The sequence below is a fragment of the Raphanus sativus genome, chromosome 4 (assembly GCF_000801105.2).
Source record: "Raphanus sativus cultivar WK10039 chromosome 4, ASM80110v3, whole genome shotgun sequence".
In the NCBI taxonomy this organism is placed as follows: Eukaryota; Viridiplantae; Streptophyta; class Magnoliopsida; order Brassicales; family Brassicaceae; genus Raphanus; species Raphanus sativus.
The window spans coordinates 27,144,614-27,164,944 of record NC_079514.1 but is presented as its reverse complement, the minus strand read 5'-3'; the positions used below and the strand labels follow the sequence as shown (position 1 = coordinate 27,164,944).

The window sequence follows — 20,331 nt, the reverse complement described above, 5'->3', positions numbered from 1 at the left end:
AATATGCATTTAAAAAAAAAATTTGGAGTTTATGGTTTCAGTTGGAAAAAGAGGTTGAATGTGTAAAATATATGATAGTATAGATATGTAAGTTTGGGGTTTAGGGATTTTGATTTTCGGGGTTTCACATATTTCGTTGTAATTTCGTTGTAAAAAAAACGCGGACCTGGTACTTTCCTCGTAAAGTTTAGGTTCGTCGTAATTTCGTTGTAAACCATGAATCGGAGTTTAGGGATTTGATTTGTGGTTTCAAAGAGTCGTTGTAAACACGTCGTAAACCAAAAAAGCGGGCCTGGTACATTCGTCGTAATTCCTGAAAGCACGTGTCCTCGTAAATTCGTCGTAAACTGAAACACGGGCCTGGTATATTCCTCGTAAACCCAAAAACGCGGGCCTGGTACTTTCGTCGTAAACCCAAAAACGCGGGCCTGGTATATTCCTTGTAAATTTACGACGAATTTACGAGGAACGTGTTTTCTTTATATATGCAACGCCTCTGAACGAGGCTTCCTCGTTCATTCCTCACAAATCTCTCTCTCTCTCTAAGGTAACTCCTCTCTCTCTCTCTAGTTAGTTTTTTTTTATAATTAGTTTAGGTGGTTAGTATAGGGAATTAGTTTAGAGAATTAGTTTAGGGAATTAGTTTAGGTGGTTAGTATAGAGAATTTTTTTAAAAATAATTAATTAATAGTGTTGTGATTTTTAATTATTTTTTTTAAAAATAATGTAGATCATGGCTCCTAGGAAAAAACCACCACCGACTTATGATGAGATGTTTGGCGACGGTGCCGGGACGTCTTCTTCTTCCGGCGGCCGAGCATCTTCTGATGCCGTTCCGGACTCTCAGACATCTCAGAGAGTTTGGAGTCCTCCTCCCGCACCTCACATGGCTCCACCTCCGCCACCAGCAGCTCAGATGGCTCCACCTCCTCCACCAGCAGCTCCGCAGGAGCCCATTCCAGGAGTAGATGTTCATCCAGATTGCGGGTGCCTCCTCATGCACCATACGCAAGATATACAGTGGAGGATTTGCTTTCCGCGCCTGGACGGGAGGGTATGGACGTTTTGGACCCCGATAGACCGCCAGGTACTTATTGGTAAGTAAATTTATAATTTAAAAATTTCAAATCATTTTTATATATTTTATTAACAAGTTGGTTCAATTTGCAGGTTTGAGGCCAACAACCGTGTTTCCCGGAGCGTTTCAAAGACGATGAAGGGATACCTAGACGGAGCTTATCCAAACTGGAGCTTGACTCCAGATCACATCAAGACCACTTGGTTTAAACAGTTTGCGGTAATTTTTCAATTTTTTTTTTATATTTAATTTTATTATTTTTATTAGTTATTAATTATTAATAATTTCATAATTTTGTTTGTTTCAGCAAAGGTGGAATTGGTCCTTAGGAATCACCGAAATGGTGAAGAAGGAATTTGAGGCAAAGGCGAAGACTCGCCTTACCAACACGGTCTCGGATTGGAAGGATAAGTGGGAGATCTACGGCTATGACGGGAAGCCCACTGGGGTCACCAAGGATGTATGGGATGGCCTCATCGCCTTTTGGAAGCTACCCAGCTCAATCCGGAAGGCCAACTCCTGCTCCGCTTCCCGTAGGACCAAGGATAAAGACGGGAATTTGCCTATGCTCCATACCACCGGGCAAAAATCTCATGCCGGGATCCGTCTCGACGCTGTAAGTTTTAGTTGTAATATTTATTTTATTAATAAATTTGAATTTCAATATTTAATATTTTATTATTGGTTTTTGTAGTTTGAGAAGACCGGAGTCATGCCATCTTTGTCCGACCTCTTCAAGATGACTCACGCCAAACCAAACGGAACTTTTGTTGATCCTGCTTCCGAGAAGCTCTTCAACACTGTGGCTGCTCGGGTTGATGAGCGGGAGACGCAACTCACCCAGCAGTCTCCGGATGGATTACCCGTCAAATTGACGACGGAAGAGGTCGACATGATCTTCGAGGAGGTAAAATTTAAAAGCTTTAGTTTAAATTAATTTTACTATTTCAACAATATTAACTATTTAATATTATTTTTTGTAGGTCGCTCCAAGAAAGAAGGGCCGGACGGTGGGAATCGGTTCTGTCAACGAAGTCGCAAGGGCGACTTCGTCTTACTCTTCTAGACGGGCCCAAGAGACTTCTCAGATGCAGGCTCGATTGGATACCCAGCAGGAGCGTTTAGACTCTCTCGAGAACCTGTTGGATATTATGGCGATGGGGAACCCGACCATGCAGAGAGCGTTGGCGGCCAGACGAGAAGCTCTCGGGATGCAACAACGGGATCCCGAATCTACCGATCCAGTGGCAGCGGGAACGAGCGGAGAGGAACCGAGCGGGACCGGCTACTTTGATGATGTATCACTCCCGTAGATTTTTATTTTTATAATTTTGTTTTGTAAAATATTAAAACTTAAATTTTATTTATGGAATATTTATTTTCTAAACAATTGTTTTTTATTATTTGAAATTTTAATTTTTATAATTTCCAATTTTATTATAAATAAAAATAAAATAATAAATGAAATTAATTAATTAATATAATAAATAAAATAACGATGTAAATTCGTCGTAAAGTTTACAACGAATTTACATCGAAGTACTCGTAAATACGATGTAAACTATTACATCGAGTTTACAACGACAGAGATGTAAAGTCGTCGTAAATTTTACAACGAATTTACATCGAACATTTACGTGTATTTTACATCAAAATTTTTACAACTCCTTTACGACGAACCTTTACGAGTTAGTTACAACGAGTGTTTACGTGGACATTACGACGAATGCTTTCCTTCTCCTTTACGACGAATTCATTAACTCGTAACCGTTACGTGGCGTTTACGACGAATCTTCTTTTACGACGGACGATTAACAACGAATCGCGTTTCGAGGTAAATTCGTCGTAATCCTCCTTTTACAACGAATATCGCCCTGGTAAATAATATGTTTTCTTGTAATGTAAGAATATACCGTTGCTAAGCTTGAGTTTTTTAAAATAAAATATATTTATATATATAATTAATTTAGAAAATGAAAACCCGTTTATCAAACAAAATCAATTTTTTTTTTAACATCTGATTAATTATGTTATTTCAACAATGAAAATATTACATATACACCAATTTAATAGAATAAATGAATAAACAAGACAAAAAAATCGAATCTTAAAACATTCTATATTTGAAATCGAAATGCAAATATATATATATATATATATATATATGGCTCCATATGGAAAACAACATACTTCACGTAAAAACAGATGCAAATAAACCAGACTTTTTTAAATCTTTCGGAAAAAAAGTTAACCAGGCTTGCAGCAGCAAATTAATATCACACGGTGTTATCTGTTCTTCAAGTTGACGTGAACTAAAAGTTTTTTTTTTGACAAAATTGAACTAAAAGTTTCTCGAGTTCATGTTCACCTAACCCTGTCGAGAAGTTACTAATTAAGAAAACAAAGTCTTGCATGCAGACAGACGGCAGGATTGACACGGTGCATTTCTCTCTGTCGAGTCACCTCTACGACTTTTATCTTGTGGTAATTTTTGTCAAACATTGTTTATATTTTTTTGGTGTGAAGATAGATCCTTATTTTAGGTGAAGAACTTTTCTTGCCTCGATCTGTTTCATAACTTTTCTTTACAACTAAGAGTTTGGTGAAGAGTTGACGACTCGTCAAGGTCTTCACAACTTATTTAACGCGATTTTGTATTGTGAAGATAAATTGTATAGTGAATTACGAGTATGTATGTCAACTTATTCTGCAACACTTTTAGCAACAAAAAAAACAACTTATTCTGCGAGACTTGAAGTGTACGAAATGGGTAAAATCGTTTAAAATGGCCGAAATTTACTTTTGTTCACTAGAAAATGGACTAGTTTTGTTGTTTTCTTAATATCAACGTGTTCATTTACATATATAGAGTAAATACTCTTAATTCTATGGTGATTGGTTAGTTTCCACTTGGTTTCAAAATCACTTTATTCAAAAGTTTATTAATTGGCTTATGTTATTATATACACATATAGTTTGAGTAAAAAATTAAATAAGAAAAGGAACAAGAGAAATGCTACTTTGTCTAACGTAACAAAGGAAGTTTACCTTCTAGAAGAACTTTCTTGGGTGGGTCTTAAAGTGGTGGCGCATCGTAACTTCATGGCCACGGTGTTGACGGCGTCGTATCATTAACTCTACCTTTGGTCCATGTAAGACAGTGCGTCCCATCTTCCTCGAGATAATTTCTCCTATCATTTTTGCGAAGTTTATTCAGCTTAGTCACTTGTCCCAAAGTCTTTAGGAAAGTAACATTTTTGAAAATTTATTATGGATTGAAAATTTTGAAATAGAGCTTTTTTTTTCTGACAACAATAAATAAACTAAGAATTCCCTATCAGATCAGCAAACCAAGCCGGCAGAAAAGAATCGACATAAACCGTAGCTGAATGAGAACTTCTTACACTCCGTGCAAGTTTGTCCGCCATAATGTTTTGTGCCCTTAGAATATATACGATCAAAAACGCATGGAAGAAAGTCTTACTGCGTTGAAATTCCTCCAAATGTGTAGTAAAAACGGCGAGTCTCCAGGTGTCGACACCATCTTCACCAATTGAGAGCAGTCTGTTACAAAAACTACATCCGAGAACTGCAGGGTTATCATGCACTCCATAGTCCAAATCAACGCTTCACCTTCAGCATATGTAAAGGTGACAAGCTTCTTCGGAGATTCATCGCGCCCATCATCTTCTCAGTTGAATCAAAGGTTCGACATAACCATCATTGACCCGTCCATTTATCTTGCTCTCGCTACGCACCATCAACATAACGGATTCTAGCGCGTCTGAAACTACGTAAATCCAGAGACGTTGTAACAGCCCCTGGCTGCTGGGTAATCGGATTCTGTGCCTCAGCCCATAAGGTCCCTTCTATAACTGCAATTCGCATAATTTCCTATGGATCCCCATTTCTATTTTTATACACCTTGTCATTCCTATTTTTCTAAATATACCAAAGAATCCATGGAAAATAACTAAAATCATAATCTTTAGGAAGTCTCCAAAAGAGATATCCATATTGGTAAAGATAGCGGGTGAAGGAAAAATTCCTGGAGGAGATGTGATCATAGAGAGAGCCCACACGTGTAATGCTGGAGGACATTCAAAGAGAGTATAATTGATACTTTCTTCCTTTGCTCCACACAAGCTACATCGTATATCACATTCCATCCCCCTAGTCTTCAAATTCTTAGTTACTGGAAGAGTTCCAGAAAGAATCTGTCAAAGAAAATGTTTCAACTTCGGTAAGCACCTTAGTTTCCACATATAAGCAAACAATGGTTTTGATATTTGGACTGTACGAGACCAAACTTGTAACCACATTTGGGAATAATGTTTCCGTTTGATATCTTGGTTTAACAGTATACTTTCCTGATTCCGTAAAACTTCAACATAATGAATATGGCCTCTTGTATCTGCTTATCGCCAGACCTCTAATGATTGTAACATCCTTCAGATGAAAGTACTCATTAAGTAAATCCACATTCCATGAGAAGATACCCTGGGTAATTAAATGCTCAAACTTGAGCTCCGGGTCTAAGAACTGATGATGATTTTTTGGTAGTGCTGATCTCGGGCAAGGAGTAGGGATCGAGGGGTCACTCCATAAGGAGATAGATTGTCCTGATCTTACTCTTTTGATTAGCTTTTTTTAACCAGAGATCGAGCTGAAAAAATACTTCTCTACACAAAGGAGGATAAGTAAGATTTGTGAAGATCCAAAGGATATGTATTCCTAAAATACATGCCTTTAAAAACCTTTGAGAATAGGCAGAATGGATTGCTATCAACCACCAGAATTGTTTTGCCAACAAAGTTGTGTTGAAATCCTGAAGGTCCGTAAAACTTAAGCCTCCTTCGTCTTTATGTTTACAAACTTTATCCCATGAGAACCAATGAATACCTTTCTTATTTTCCCCTCTTCCCCACCAAAAATGTGCCACTGTGCTAGTAATCTTTTCCGTTATCCCTTTTGGGAGTCTGAAACAAGACAACATGATTTTGGAATTGGAGATGCCACTGATTTAATCATGACTTCTTTACCTCCTCGCGTAAGAAACCGTACGGTCCAGCTAGCTATTCACTCTAGAATTACTCTTTCATTTAAATAACCAAAATTTTGTTTTTTTGATCCTCTTAAACTCTCTGGAATACCCAAATAAGTGTCCATTCCTCCCAAGTTGGTAATTCCTAACTGGTTTTGAATCTGATTTCGCAACACATCAGCAACCGCCCAAATTGAATCAAGGATTTCGAGAAATTTATCTGTTGGCCCTAAACAACCTTATAATCTTTAAGCAATCGCAGAATAACATTACATTCTTCCGCTATAGCTTTACAAAAAAAAACAGATAGGGGGATATTGGATCTCCCTGTCTCAGTCCCCGCTCCGTAACAATCAGACCTTTTGGTTGTCCATTTAAAAGAACCTTATAATTAACCGAGGATAAACACTTCATCATCAAGGAGGCCCATGCCCCTGAGAATCCCATCTTTAACAATAACCGATGTAAGAACTGCCACTCTACTCTATCATATGCCTTATTCATATATGTTTTTATCGCCATAAATTTTTCCTTACAAGAATTACTAGTACGCAACCTATGAAACATCTCCTGACCTATAAGAATATTATCCGAAATTAGTCTACCTGAAACAAAAGCTGACTGAGTCTCCGATATTAAATTCGGCAGTAATCCTTTAAGTCTCTGACATAAAACCTTCGAAATTATTTTATACCCGACTGTACAAAGACTAGTAGGTCTAAGTTCTGTCATCCGATTTGGTCTCGCCGTCTTAGGTATGAGACAAATATTGGTTAAATTTAAACGATCATCTAGAATCCCCGATGTAATAAAGTTATTGACCATATCAACCACATCGTCCTTAATAATCGACCATGACTGTTGATAGAACAAATCAGTCATCTCATCCGGTCCCAGAGCTTTCTCTGGATGCATCATGAAAAAACCTTCCGTACTTCTTCCTCCGATGCCCGGGCCATAAGCCCACCATTTTGATCCTCTGTGACCAGGTTCAGGACTTCTTCCAGAAAGCCATCAAAGTTTGAGGGGGAAAATGATCGAAAAAAATCTTGAAAATACTGAATAGCAACACTTTCCACCCCATCTTTCGAATTAACCCAGTTACCTTGTTCATTATATAAACCAATGATCATGTTATGGATTCTTCGTTGCTTTGTAAGAGCATGGAAATTTTTTGTATTTCTATCTCTACATGTACGCCAATTAGTCCTACTTTTTTGTTCCCAGTAATCTTCCTCGTCTCGATAAGCTTCTTTTAACTTACGAGATACCTCCATCACTTCCTCTTCAGATTTAAGAGGATCGTTCTGGACCTCTTCAAGGGTTTTTTTAAATTATTTATCAAAGCTTTTACATATGGAGGGTTCTCTTTTCTCCAAACCGAGATTTCATGTCGACAATTATGGATACGATCCACCACCTTTAAGTTTTGTCCTCTACGGTTCGATTCCAACCTCTCAAAATTGCGTCCATAAGTCTGTCCGTCCCAATCCACCTTTTATCAAACCAAAACTGTTTCTGGAACTTAATGATTTTGTGAAATAGAGCTCTTTATGATAAATTAAATTATTATACCGAATTTTTTAAATTTTAATAGAGATTACAATCTACTACTAACGAACATATAGAAACTAAACTAAACTAAAATGCTAATTCACAGCAACACTAACACTAAAACAAATAAGAGAAGTTGAAACGCCAACGAAGCGAGCTTAAACCAAAAATGGTAAGGATTGAGAAGACTAAATGGTTTCCATGAGTTACGAGGAAAAATTCTTCAAACCTTGACAATACGGTGTAGATGCAAAGATCAGATGGACGTTCTGATACAGAGGCAAGTACATCAGCGAATGGAGCAGAGTCTGCAACAGAGAAGTGTACGTGCGGATGAACAAGTCAAGATGAAGATCACGACTTGAAGAATGGATTGCGGACCAAGACAGAATTAATGCATTGACATCTTGGGGAGTAAGGTTGAAGAGATTCACCTTGGAGAAAGAAGATCTCACGATGGAAAGTTTTTAAAGGCTATGGAGAAGCATTAAGGGAACTTACCTTATTTGGGTAGATAGTAAATATTGGGTAGATAAGCGTGGATAGCCGACTTGGCTGTATTGTATATATAGTCACACTCAACCTGTGGATTAGGGTTGTGAAGAGAATTGTATTCTTAGCATAAGAGTGGAGTTCGCTAAGCTCGTAAGCGAGTGAATAACACTAAGGGCTAAGGGGGAGAGGTTCGAGAGATCTTGTATTCGATCTTAGGACGTGTGAGGCTAGGTGAACAAGTCAAGAAGGGTCTTGATCTTGTTTGAGTTCTGTTTAAAGAGAGACTTGTTAGTTCGCTTTAAAAGAATACTAGTAATAACACATATCTTTGTAGAGATATTCTCTGGTGTACTCTGTGCTTTACTGTGTGGGTTAGTTCTTGCATTTACATACAGTTCGTATAGATTTCAAGAAGAGAACCGAACTCTAACCACTTCGACAATCAAAACACACAATTTTTCTAACCAACCTGACATTAACATAAATGTAATGCCCCGATCGTCCATGCCTGCTCATTCGGCATGTGGGCTCTCTCATGTGTGACGGGCGATGTTTTAATTTTTGTAAGTCTAAAATTTATGTTGATTGAGCTTACAATCACCACATGACCTTTTTCGTGTGTTCGCATCGCTCACACAGTATCGCGAATCACTTCTTGCATCCATCATTCCACTACTCTAGGTCAAGCACATTTAACTCTAGAGTTTTAACCACATATGTGCCGGAAAAGGTAAGTGTTTTTAATGATATAGGTAGTCAACTTAATTCTCTTAAACCTTTTTCAGATATCACAACTCGTGATGTTAAAATAACAGTATGAAGAACTGAAACCATTCATGTAAAACACTCAGACACATCCACTGAACTGAGAGCATGTATAAAGTAAGCAAACCTATAAAAAGCACAACCTGTAGAGCAACCTCTGCCAATATAGAAAGCAAATGGACATAAACTGCATCGAACAGAGAGCCTGTATAGAGCAAACAGACCTATAAATAGCACATCTACTGAAAGAAAACTGGATTTTTAACTGTCAGTTTATCTCCAAGCAGACAAATGAGGTCGTCCTAGGTAAGAAAATAATCGCCACAAAGAAACAAAAGGAGAAAACCAAGTAAAGTGAACACCACAAATATTGAAAAAACTCTTAACATTATATACGGTTGAGAGAACCACTAACATAAACTGCGACAGCCAAAAACGAGATCAGGACAAACACAATGCCATGTGCGGCTACCAGAGACCATAGCAGAACAGGTGAAAAATTCATCCTACAAATAATTTCCATGTGTTAGTACCCAAAATCACTGGTAATACCAAAGCCAAAACAAGAGAATTGGAGTTGCAGGAAACCCATATCCGAGATTCATCAAAAAGACTAAGCCTCTAGCAGCCACATACCAGATTAAAAGAATGGAGGTAACGTAGATAGACGCTCCAAAGCCAAAGATAATAAAATTGTCGAGATCTAGAAAAGAATCATGGACAAAAACATTATAATATAACTAGAGATAAACACGGCGAGAAGTACATAACATCCTTCAATATTACCAACAACGTCAATAACATTATAAATATACGCCAAACACGTCTGATCTGAACTTTCAGCTCTACCGCAACACAAGAAAAAATTACGAAGATGACATAATAAAAATAAACAAGAGTTCTAACAGCTGCGAAAGGACACAACAGTTGTAGGAATATAAATTTTCGTAGACGGAAAATCTAGAAAAAAGGAAAAATATTTTATTAAAAAGGTTTACTCATATTAATTTCGAGACTATCTAGAAAGTTTTGCAAAGACTTTTTTTGTTAAATAACCAATTAGCTAATCCTTTTCTAATTTAACTATATGATATATTTTAAGAGTGATTTAGGGGAATATACCCATTTGAGGTCCAAATTAAAAGATTGCTAAACGATTGATATAAGGAGCCCATTACCCACCATTTGGGTTTAATTTTGACCCAAAAGCCCCTAGCCTTGTCACGATAAACGGTGGCATGCAGACTGCTCTGACACCCGAAGATATGCTTTCGGATTTATTAGACTCATGTCAATGATATTAGGTCTGCAGCTATTTTGATCTCAACCAAATGTTTACACGGGAGATTGTGCAACAAAGTGGATGCTATCGAAGGAGTTGCTTCGGAAAGGTAAAAGGAGAACACAACTTGTGTGATGTCTCTTAAATATATAGGTAGAGTGGAAATCAGAAATAATCAGTTTGGGTTACATTCGCAGAAAAAAGGGAGAGAACGAGAGCTGTGATTTAAAGGTCCGAAGATCAGAGTTCAGTTGACAGAAATTGTTTTCTCTCTAAACTCAGGTAAGAGTTACGGCTTCGATTTCTGACGGCGTAACCTTTTAGAGATTTCGAATGCGGAAATATTTTGCAAAATGATAAAACTACATACTGCATATACAAACCCTAATACATGTATTTGCCATTCATGGGAAAGCTTAGTAAAAATGGTTCAGCTCGTGAGGTTGGTTGTTGGTGATTGGGAGAGGGGAGCTCAAGGTATGTGGAGGTTCAACACAAACCACGTTGAGTCCAAATACAATGTCCCACTCAAAGAGAACGAAAGCTACGGTTCTCTTGTGCCTACCGTTAAAGAAAAGTATAAGCTTGATCAGTTTCTCTTACCCACCGAGCCTCTTTTCACTTACGAGTTACCCGACTGGATGAAAGAATCAGGTGAGTACACCACATCGCCTTTGGAGATCAAAGACAGTACACCACAGCGCCTTTGGAGATCAAAGACGACGGGGACGTGGAGGTTTCATGGCCGTCAGAGTTGACTGTGTGTGGCTAGAGCTTTATGTGACTTACGGAAATGTTGATGTTGACCGTTTTCGTCGTTTAAGAGCTTTGGAAGAGGGCCTGATACTTACCGCGAACCCGAGACCTGATTTTCAGCCATTAACACGTTGGCGAGGTAAAACTACAAATACGATAAATGGATTATATGTATTTTCATTACGGTTAAAAATTATAATACTGAGAAATAGTTTTGTAAGAAGCCAATATAATGACGCACACGCTACATGTTAACAGGGGCAATAGAAAGGTGTTATTTATTAGCTATCGAGGAGGTGTTGATGGAGATATGCACGACCGAGGAGCTGACAAAAATAAAAAGGCATTCAGAGGCTCTAACTCGAGATCTGGAAGACGATGATGAGTTCATCATTGGAAGCGATTCAGGGTCTTCAACAGACTCCTCTTCACCGCCATTCACGGGGGATGATCCACCAGCTACAGGGGGCGTGATAAGACTTGAAGATGTCACCGAAACTTTAAACAAAGGAGAAGGTGCAGTGTTAGATAAAGGAAAGTCGATCATGGCCCAAAACAGTGGTGGGATCTTGGGAAATGTAGGAGGACCAGGAGAGGGAGACTCTTGTAAGAGTGGCATTGGACCGAAACTTGGGGACATTGGCCTTAATGCTAGGTGAGTAAGGTTTATAATAAATACTGAGTACTAAAAGTGTATATTTTCATAGTAAAGAAAACATATAAGTTAATCAATAATAGCTAACATCAAAAATTGCAGGTAACGCATGACATGACAGTGACCATAACAGACTCTTTTTAAAAGGAAATGCAAAAGAAATAGAGGGTGATCTTAGCGTTATCAGGAATCTCACCCAGGAGTTCAAGGAATCAACGCCAATGAATATCCCGCGCCACTTGTCAGAGGAGTTCCATTTGAAGGAGACCCAGATGACTGCCAGATAATTGGTATGGCAATTGGCGATGTGCTACTTTTATTTATAGCAGATAAAAAGTTAATTTTTTGGTAGCAAAGTTTCTATCGATACGATTACTCGTGACGGTTAAAGATTATAATAAATTGCAATAAATTAAATTTGCAGAAGGATCCGACTTGGAATCAAAGGAACATCTAAGGGTTATGCAGGTATTCGAGAATAAGGAGGCGTTCAAGCTCCATATGACCAATACGCGATCGCTAACAAATTCAGGTATCTGGTAAAAAGATCTGAGCCGGGTAACTGCTTGAATTCGTCAGAGAAATGTGCGGATGGCGAGTTTACGCAACAAAAATGGGGGGGGGTGTCCTAGGTTCGAGATAAGGACCCTTGAATCATAGCACTCATGTTCTGTCGCTGACTGCTGGGCCTTCAGGAATCATGCCACAGCATCTGTGATCGGAGGGATGATGAGGCAGCACTACGGGGGTGGGAGTGGGACTGGTCCATGCCCAGGGGCACTAAGGGAACTAATGCATACTGATCATAGGGTTCCCATCTCTTACTGAAAGGCATAGAAGTCCAGAGAATCTTCTATTGATCAAGGTCTAGGGAGCTTTGAGCCTGCTTATCTGTCTTTGCCATAATACTTGGAGCAAGTTGCAACTGAAAACCCATGTTTTACTGTGGCGTTGGAGACAGTTCCAGCCCCAGATGGTGCTCAGTGGTTCAAATATCTATTTCTCGCTTTCAGCGCAAGCGTCCAAGGCTTCCCGTACATGAGAAAGGTGGTGACTATCGACGGCACACACCTAAAGATGAAGTACTCTGGATGTCTTCTCACAGCAAGTGTACAGGACGGGAATTTTCAAATATTCCCAACCGGCTTTGGGATTGTGGACTCCGAGAATGATCAGTTGTGGGGTTGGTTCTTCACCAAGCTTCAATATGTGGTCCTTGACTCCTACGATTTGGTTTTTGTATCTGACCGTCACACATCCATCTACTCAGGCATTCGACGGGTAAGCCTTTAAACTAGTGAGCTATAATTATGGAAACAACTTAGAGTGAAAGATCTGAGATTATCGTTAAAATAAGAAATTATGTGTTACTTTATCAAGTGGCATCTACTAATGTTATTAACCGGCATTAGACTACATATTTTTAAGGACTATATATTATCTTCATTATTTAAAATTTATTCAATATGTTAGTCATTACTGATATACTTGTTAGTCAATGCATCTACGTGCTTCATTCCGTGGATGTGACTATAAATATATATTATTTTTATATAGATAACAGCTATATAAAAAGTTATAGATCAAAGCAACGTCTGGAATAAATATGTTTGCATGACATTTTTTTCTGGTGGTTGCTGAATATTTTCTTGCCTCAGGCATCTCAAGAGAAATGTGCAAACCATCTTAAAAAAAAGCACCTTCGGTACCTTATAGCCAGAGCAGCAAGAGCTTTCCGTGTGGAGTTACTTCTACATACATTTCAACGAGATGATTGATATTGCATGATCCGACTACCTCATCAGGATAGGCTTCGAGCACTGGGCAAGATCGCACTTCGAGGGGTCAAGGTACAACATAATGACCAGTAACTTAGCCGAGTCTCTCAATAACGCCCTCTCAACAGCAAGGGAGTACCCCATAGTGGCTCTGATCGAGTACATTAGAACAATTCTTATGGGTTGGTTTTCAAGCAGGCGCACAACTGCTACAACTAATGGTAGCGCGTTAACTCCGAAAGTAGCTGTTATCGTGTCTAGGAACTTCACAGTGTCTACTAGATATGCTATCCGCCACATTATAAACGCAGAGTATGAAGTGCGTGATGACGGGGGGATCGATCTTCCATAAGGTTGATCTCGAGAGAATGAAATGTTCTTGCAAGAAATTTGACATGTTAGCCATCTCTTGCACCCACGCTGTGGCCGCTGTTGTAAACGGGAAGCATGATGTGGAGAGGCTAGTAGCTAAGGAGTACACCACTGCCTACTGGAGGTTGGCTTATGCAGGGAGCATAAACCCGGTAAACCCAGCAATTGTCACAGACGTGCAAGCAGGAATGAGGCTTCTCCCTCCAAGCACCTGTAGGCCCACAGGGAGACCAAGAAAGGCATGATTCCCATCAGCCGGTTAAATCAGGGTATGATAAGTATTTGCTTATTGAAATTATTATTACAGGATAAGACAAGTTTTAACGGTTAAATATGTTTTTGACGACAGAACACATGAGTTTTGAAGAGGGACATGAATTGTAGCAGGTGCGCCGGTTATGATCACAACCGCGCAACCTGTAAAATGCCTATCTAATCAAGTATCTCTAATTAATAGGAGTCGCAGCGGATTGTAGGATGGTCTTTTGAAGGTCAGATCGGGGGTGATCTTGTTTTTCTATGTAATATGTTAAATATGTTCCCCTAAGATGTTTTTTAGTTGACAAATATGTAAGTACGACTAGAGGGTGGAATAATGTTGCACTCCAATGTAAGACTCGAGCCTATTAAGTGGTTGTGTTGAATGAAAATGATAGCACTTCCACAATGAGTTGGCTGTTACGTATTATATTAGTATATAATATATTTCTAATCCAAGCTTATGTTTGGGTATAGAATGTGACTATTAGTATATGTTAAGATGATTGAAACAGTGTATCACATAGAATACTTGTTTGTATAAATTAAGACAACCAATTCATAGCTTATAAATTTTTCTATAATTGAATTTATAGATAAGGTAGAACCGTGAACGTGGGCTGCATATCTAATTGTTTACACAGAACCTTATATTGTTAGTCTCTAATGAATTATTGTTAAATATTTAGGTATCGATAACAAATAACTTAACGGTTAACATGGTTTAAACAAGAGATACAATAACGTGTATTTGAAATAACATAAGTTCTAAAATAAAAAGTGGCTTCAACAACATAGATTAGACACAACATGTGTTTGTGAATCAAATACTAATCACTCCCCATTACCACACTCGATCGTATCACTTGACTTGAGTTACCTGAAAAACTTCACTACTAACTGTTTCGCAGCACCTGACAAAACTCTAGGCATTATCGTCTTGCACGCATCAACTCCTCCATCCTTGTGAGCCTCGATAAGAAGAACAGTCATCACACCCGCGTCTGTTGGGGGGGAGGTTTGAGGGATACCTTTGCACCTAGAAATCGTAAAAGACTTAAACGGTGCAATTGTTTCCCCCTTACTGGCTGCATAAGGTATGTATGGCAACATGTTTGTTACATGTGTCAGCTCCTTCCTCATTAGACCGTCACTCATCAGTGATATGTTGCAATCAATCACATGAACAACACATGCCTTGAAGTCTACGCATGCCTATACCCAATGCTGCTGGTCAATGTTAAATAGAAAGTATAGCCTCCCTTTAAATCATGCTTTGATGCAGCTCAGCGCGTCACCGTTAAACTTAAACTTCGGACGATTCTTCACTGTGGTCATGACAAACCTAGAACGATGAGACATTAGAGTTTCCGGAAGTGTGGAGTCTGCTACAATTATCAGGTTCTGCGATTCGGATAGTTGGCTGTTAATGAATGTCATTAGAGAGTCCATCACCTAGCAAGACCATAATAAACATAAACAATATTATACACTGAGTGGAGAAATAATAGGATGCAAAAATTCAGAAACTACCTTTGGTGCCATTTGAGTTAACCTAAGTGCAATATCTAGGAAATCAAAGGTGCTGATGGAATACTCCCCCCCCCCCCTCCCTATGTTGATGGATATGCCGGTTTGAACACAGTTAAGAAAGACGTAGCTGAAAAACTAAAAATTATCAAATATATAAATATGTAGTATATAACTAGATTTATAACTTACACCATCATAGTGACCTGCTCAAGAACCTCCAAGTAGTGGTGTTTCAGGTCTCTCATAAAGGTCATCCACCAACTATGGTTGGGTCACACTTGAAAGCATCCAATTCTGAAGGCGCAACACGAGACCTTTTGCTTTTCCTAGGCTCTATTGGAGCCTTAGCTGGCTTGGGCAATGGAAGAACATACTCCAGAGGCTTTGCGTTGAAAACTACTGTGGTGGGATCAGCTGGGAAACCCCGACGCCAATCGAAAAGGAGGGAGCATCAACCGAAGCCACAATAACCATAGAAACAACTTAGGCGTGTAAAACAGCCCTTCCATGGAATTTCAGATAACAATCGTAAAGACGTATCACATTTTCAACATCAACGACTGTAGTTTTACCTGAATTTGTGGAGGTATATGAACGTCATGGTCTGCATCCACCTCTGAGTCTTCAATACCACTGTCCTGTAATCAGAAGCAGATATGTTGTTTCATAATAAAGATAGAACTCCATAGACGAATCATAAATACGCACTACTGAGATACAAATACAAAAAGCATTAAGACCCATTACAACAACCTGAACAGGGTTCGCATCTCCGATGTGACTTTCCGAAACACCACCCGGTAAAATTGATGTGTCCAGCCGCCTGTCATATAACGTGAATTTTAGCAAGTCATGTACATAAAAAGATTAAAAAATATCTTAGCAGTTACCTATGTATTGTCCGACACCGGCTGGAGATCACTGATAACCTTCCTGATAGCATCATCATGATCAATGTTGCGTACTATTACATCTTTTTTCCTAGTGATCACTCCACTTTGTTTGTTGAGATCCCTCCTGATTGGTTGATGTGTCCCTTCCTCCATATCAATTTGGGTGGTGTTACATGGGTTAATCGGCTCGGGGTTTCCAATGCGATCACACACAGAGTTGATAACAGCATCATGCATTATAGAGATCTTATCCACAACACGATTTACAATCTTGCTCTCCATCCCTAGAATGGGGTTGATAGCTATCTTCAACTGAGAGATCCTTTGGCCAAAGTTCAGCCCCAAAAACATACTCTTCATCTGCAAGTCAACCCGAGTATACACCCTATCAACAATGCCACTGATCTCATCTTTCAATAGCGTCGACACCATGTTAGCAATGTTAGTACTAGCGTTTGATCAACTGTGTCTGCCTCGTTGTAATCACCAGAGTTATCCTTGTCATTCTTCTCCTTCGAGTCTTTCTCCTTCTGCTTCATACTCCTCAAACGGCTATGTCTGTGGCGGTAACCTCCCTTAAACATCTTCTTTTTGAAGACATAGCAATTAGCCACAAGCTCAACCAAGGAATCGACCAAAGGGTCCTCCAGTTCATCGGGGCATCCTAGGTCAACCTCAAGTACCCACTCCTCGTGTGGTGCATCAAGAACAGACCGACCACGCACCAACAGAATACATTATAAAACAGATTTTAGCAGTTAAAATTAAGATTAGCCACGACCAACCGAATTAACAACTACAAAACAATTTCACACTTACCTTGGACTCAAGATCCGTGCCCTTCGCGTGCGCTAGAATTAAGACGAATTTAGCATTGCAGTTTGCTTTCTCCACCCCAGATGGATCAGAAACCTCCACATCATTCTCCTTTTTGTGCTATTCACCTTCGTTGTCCGATTCTTGAACAATTACTGGAGCATTCGGAGTCACTTCTTCTTTGAGAGCAGGAACAGCGGCGATCATCACTAATTGAATGGAGTCTACATATCCTTTAAGAGCAAAGGAGTCATGAGCTAGGGCTATCTCATCATTCTTCAATAGGGATGACATTAGTAACTGAAAAAAAACACACGCCCCCAGGGGTAAGCCATGAATTCGTCTAGGTTGCGGATCAACTCCACATGCTCTGTGTTGATCGTCGGCGTGTGTGAAGAAGGTAGCAGTACTGAAGTGACAATAGCAAGACATGCAAACTTGATTCCTGTCTCACTGTCTTTCACCTTCTTGTTCTTCAGCATATCGACAATCATCTCCACTGAACAAGACTTGAGGGATCCAAAGAGCTCATTACAGTATGGTTTCTCATTTAGAGGGTTTTTTTCCTTTTCCGACTCTTCGAATTGGGAAGCTTCCCACAATTAAGCCCGGTAACAATGGTGAACTCTCTCAATGATACCCAAATAGGAGTTCCGGCAAACAACACCCAGATCTCGTACTTTTTACTGGTCTTCAATCTCCTAGCAAGAATAAAATATCCGAAGGCACCGGAGAAAGGAGGATTATCATCTAAGGCAATTACCTTTGTGAATGATGATTTTTTAAAAGAAGTCGAGTTTATCAGGAGAGATAGCTTCGAGAATCGATTATGTGCATTTTATCTTATGGTAGGAATTGACTCTATAATCCGATAGTTCTTCACTGGCGGCGAATATTCTGGGAGGAAACTCCGGAGTCGACATTCTCAATAAAAAGTTTTAAGGAACCACCAGACAGACTGTAAATTTGGAGGAGAGGGAGGGTGAAGAAATATATAATTGTGAAGGTGAGTTTTCAGCAAAGAAAAAAGTGTTTCTCGAAGAAAAATATTACGAATGTGTATCACTGGAGAAAAGGAACCGTCACTTACTTTGATAACATCCTATACAATTATGTCTATTCTCTCGCTTGTCAAAAAATATGACGGATAACTTCTCTCAGAATTTTAAATCCGACATGATTACATGTTTAGCTCGCAGGCCTAATATCCCAATTAGTTTAAAAAAAATATAAAAACAAAATTGTCAAAAAATGAAGGAGGAATTAACAGGGCACAAGTCTAATTACTCGCTAGTTTGGGTGTAGGAATCCAATTTTCTGATTTTTTAATGTTCTATAGAATTAAAAAAACCACATGTGAACGTTTGAGCCGTGGAGTATTACGACACATTTGACTATCATTTTTTTCCAAAAAAAAAACGGGCAATAGTTTTCTTATAAAGAAATTAAATAATTCATCACGATATCTTGTGATTTTTTTATATAAAATAATGCTCCAGGAAATCAGAATCGAGGCACGTGGGTGTAAATTTGCCTATAATTTCCAACTAATCTACCTAATCCACTGTTCGTTTATTAATGAAAAAACTGTTTAGCATTTCTCCTTTTCGTTCCTTTTCTTTGAGAACCGAAGGAAACGTCAACCTTGTTTATTCTTTCTATAACCTCCAATATATTTCTTACTATGGAAGATTTTTCAGAAATGTGTTATATAAGATTTATTAATATACATTTCAACAACTCGGACATAAGAAATCGTAAAATAAATAAATAGAAAAAAATAAAAAAAACAACAGTACATCAAAACGAAGAAAATTTATCACATTTTGAGGAGAAAATGAATATGCAAACAGTATTTCACTACAAAAAATGAGTTTTAATAACATATTGGAATAGCATTTTTTCGATTGTGTTATGGTTAAAATATCATTAACTTTTAGATAGCGTTTGCGAAAATACAAATGTTATGTTAAGTTACATCAATTCTGTAAAACACTTTCTCGAATATAGTATACATAGCACTTTTAATTCCAAATGTTATCTATAACTAAAGTGGGAAATAATTGATTTTCCTTCTCACATTTATTTCACTTTCTCTAACACTCCATTTATTAGCCTCCAAAAATCATAAACCCTAAAATCTTAAACAAAATTTTAAACACACCTAAACTCTAAATAAAAACTTTAAACTCTAGTATTTTAATATCAAATCTTAAATTTAACTTAAAATTAAAAAAATAAAATTAAAAATTGCTTCGTTTTCAAAAGTTAATCGCAAATCTTAATACCTTTAACCTTTAACCCTATACTCAAACATCTATTCTAAACTCATAACTTTAAATCTAATAAATAAAAACTTTTCAAACTTAAATCTAATTCTTAAAATAAATTTAAACTTACTTTCAAAGTTTAACTTAATATCTTAAATCAATACCCCCAATACCTATATATATATATATATATATATATATATATATATATATTCTAAATTAACAACAAAGCTTAAACTCTAACTAAAAGTATTTAAAACACTAATATTTTTATATCATTAGTTATATAAATATAATAATGAATAAATTAAATATATATAAAAGTAGACAAAAATATAATTAAAATTACTTAAATAAATATTAAAATTAAAAAAAATTAAAAAAACCTTTTTGTAAGAATATTAGGCCATTGATCAACATTAAATCAAAAGCCACAAACTTTATAATATTTTAAACTCTAATACACTAATATCTTTATAATATTTTAAAATTTAAACTAAAATATTAAATATAAAAAAAATTTATAATAAATCTTTTCAAAAATTAATTTCAAACCGTATCTATTTCCAAACTTTAACCCGAAACCCTAAACCACATACTTTGACCTATACCTTAAAACATTAAACTTCAAAATTTAAATAAAATTTAATTAATTATATACCATAAATTATAACGACAAATGCTAAAACTCTAATGTTTTTGTTATTTAACAATATAATCTTAAATCTTATATCTATACCCTAAACACTATATACCAAACCCTAAACTCACTAAATTATATA

General features: G+C 37.6%; 1 protein-coding gene across 6 annotated transcripts; it reads right to left on the bottom strand.

Annotated features, from left to right (window-relative positions):
- Nucleotides 1-14,708: 14,708 nt before the first annotated feature.
- On the bottom strand, nt 14,709-18,456 carry LOC108828970 (uncharacterized). 6 transcript variants are annotated; one of them, XR_008944172.1, is made up of 6 exons: nt 16,461-18,456; nt 16,324-16,393; nt 16,143-16,208; nt 15,760-15,984; nt 15,571-15,705; nt 14,709-15,492 (listed from the first exon to the last, which is right to left on the bottom strand). XR_008944172.1 is itself a non-coding variant. In XM_057006867.1 (3 exons), exons 1-3 carry the CDS (start codon nt 15,822-15,824, stop codon nt 15,307-15,309), a joined length of 378 nt encoding a protein of 125 aa, XP_056862847.1. In that variant the 5' UTR covers nt 15,825-16,136; the 3' UTR covers nt 14,709-15,306. The 6 variants fall into 6 exon arrangements, 1 of the variants encoding a protein (XP_056862847.1); XR_008944171.1 differs by having other exon boundaries at nt 15,571-15,697; nt 16,461-18,455; XR_008944173.1 differs by having other exon boundaries at nt 15,571-15,650; nt 16,461-18,453.
- Nucleotides 18,457-20,331: the final 1,875 nt, after the last annotated feature.

Bases quoted from the DNA above. Each gene is read 5' to 3' on its own strand.
- LOC108828970 (XM_057006867.1), bottom strand. From the start codon at position 15,824: ATGACCTTTATGAGAGACCTGAAACACCACTACTTGGAGGTTCTTGAG. The intron at 15,698-15,759 runs GTAAGTTATAAA...TTAGTTTTTCAG, and splicing joins GAGCAGGTCACTATGATGGT to CTACGTCTTTCTTAACTGTG. The intron at 15,493-15,570 runs GTAGTTTCTGAA...TGGTCTTGCTAG, and splicing joins TAACTCAAATGGCACCAAAG to GTGATGGACTCTCTAATGAC.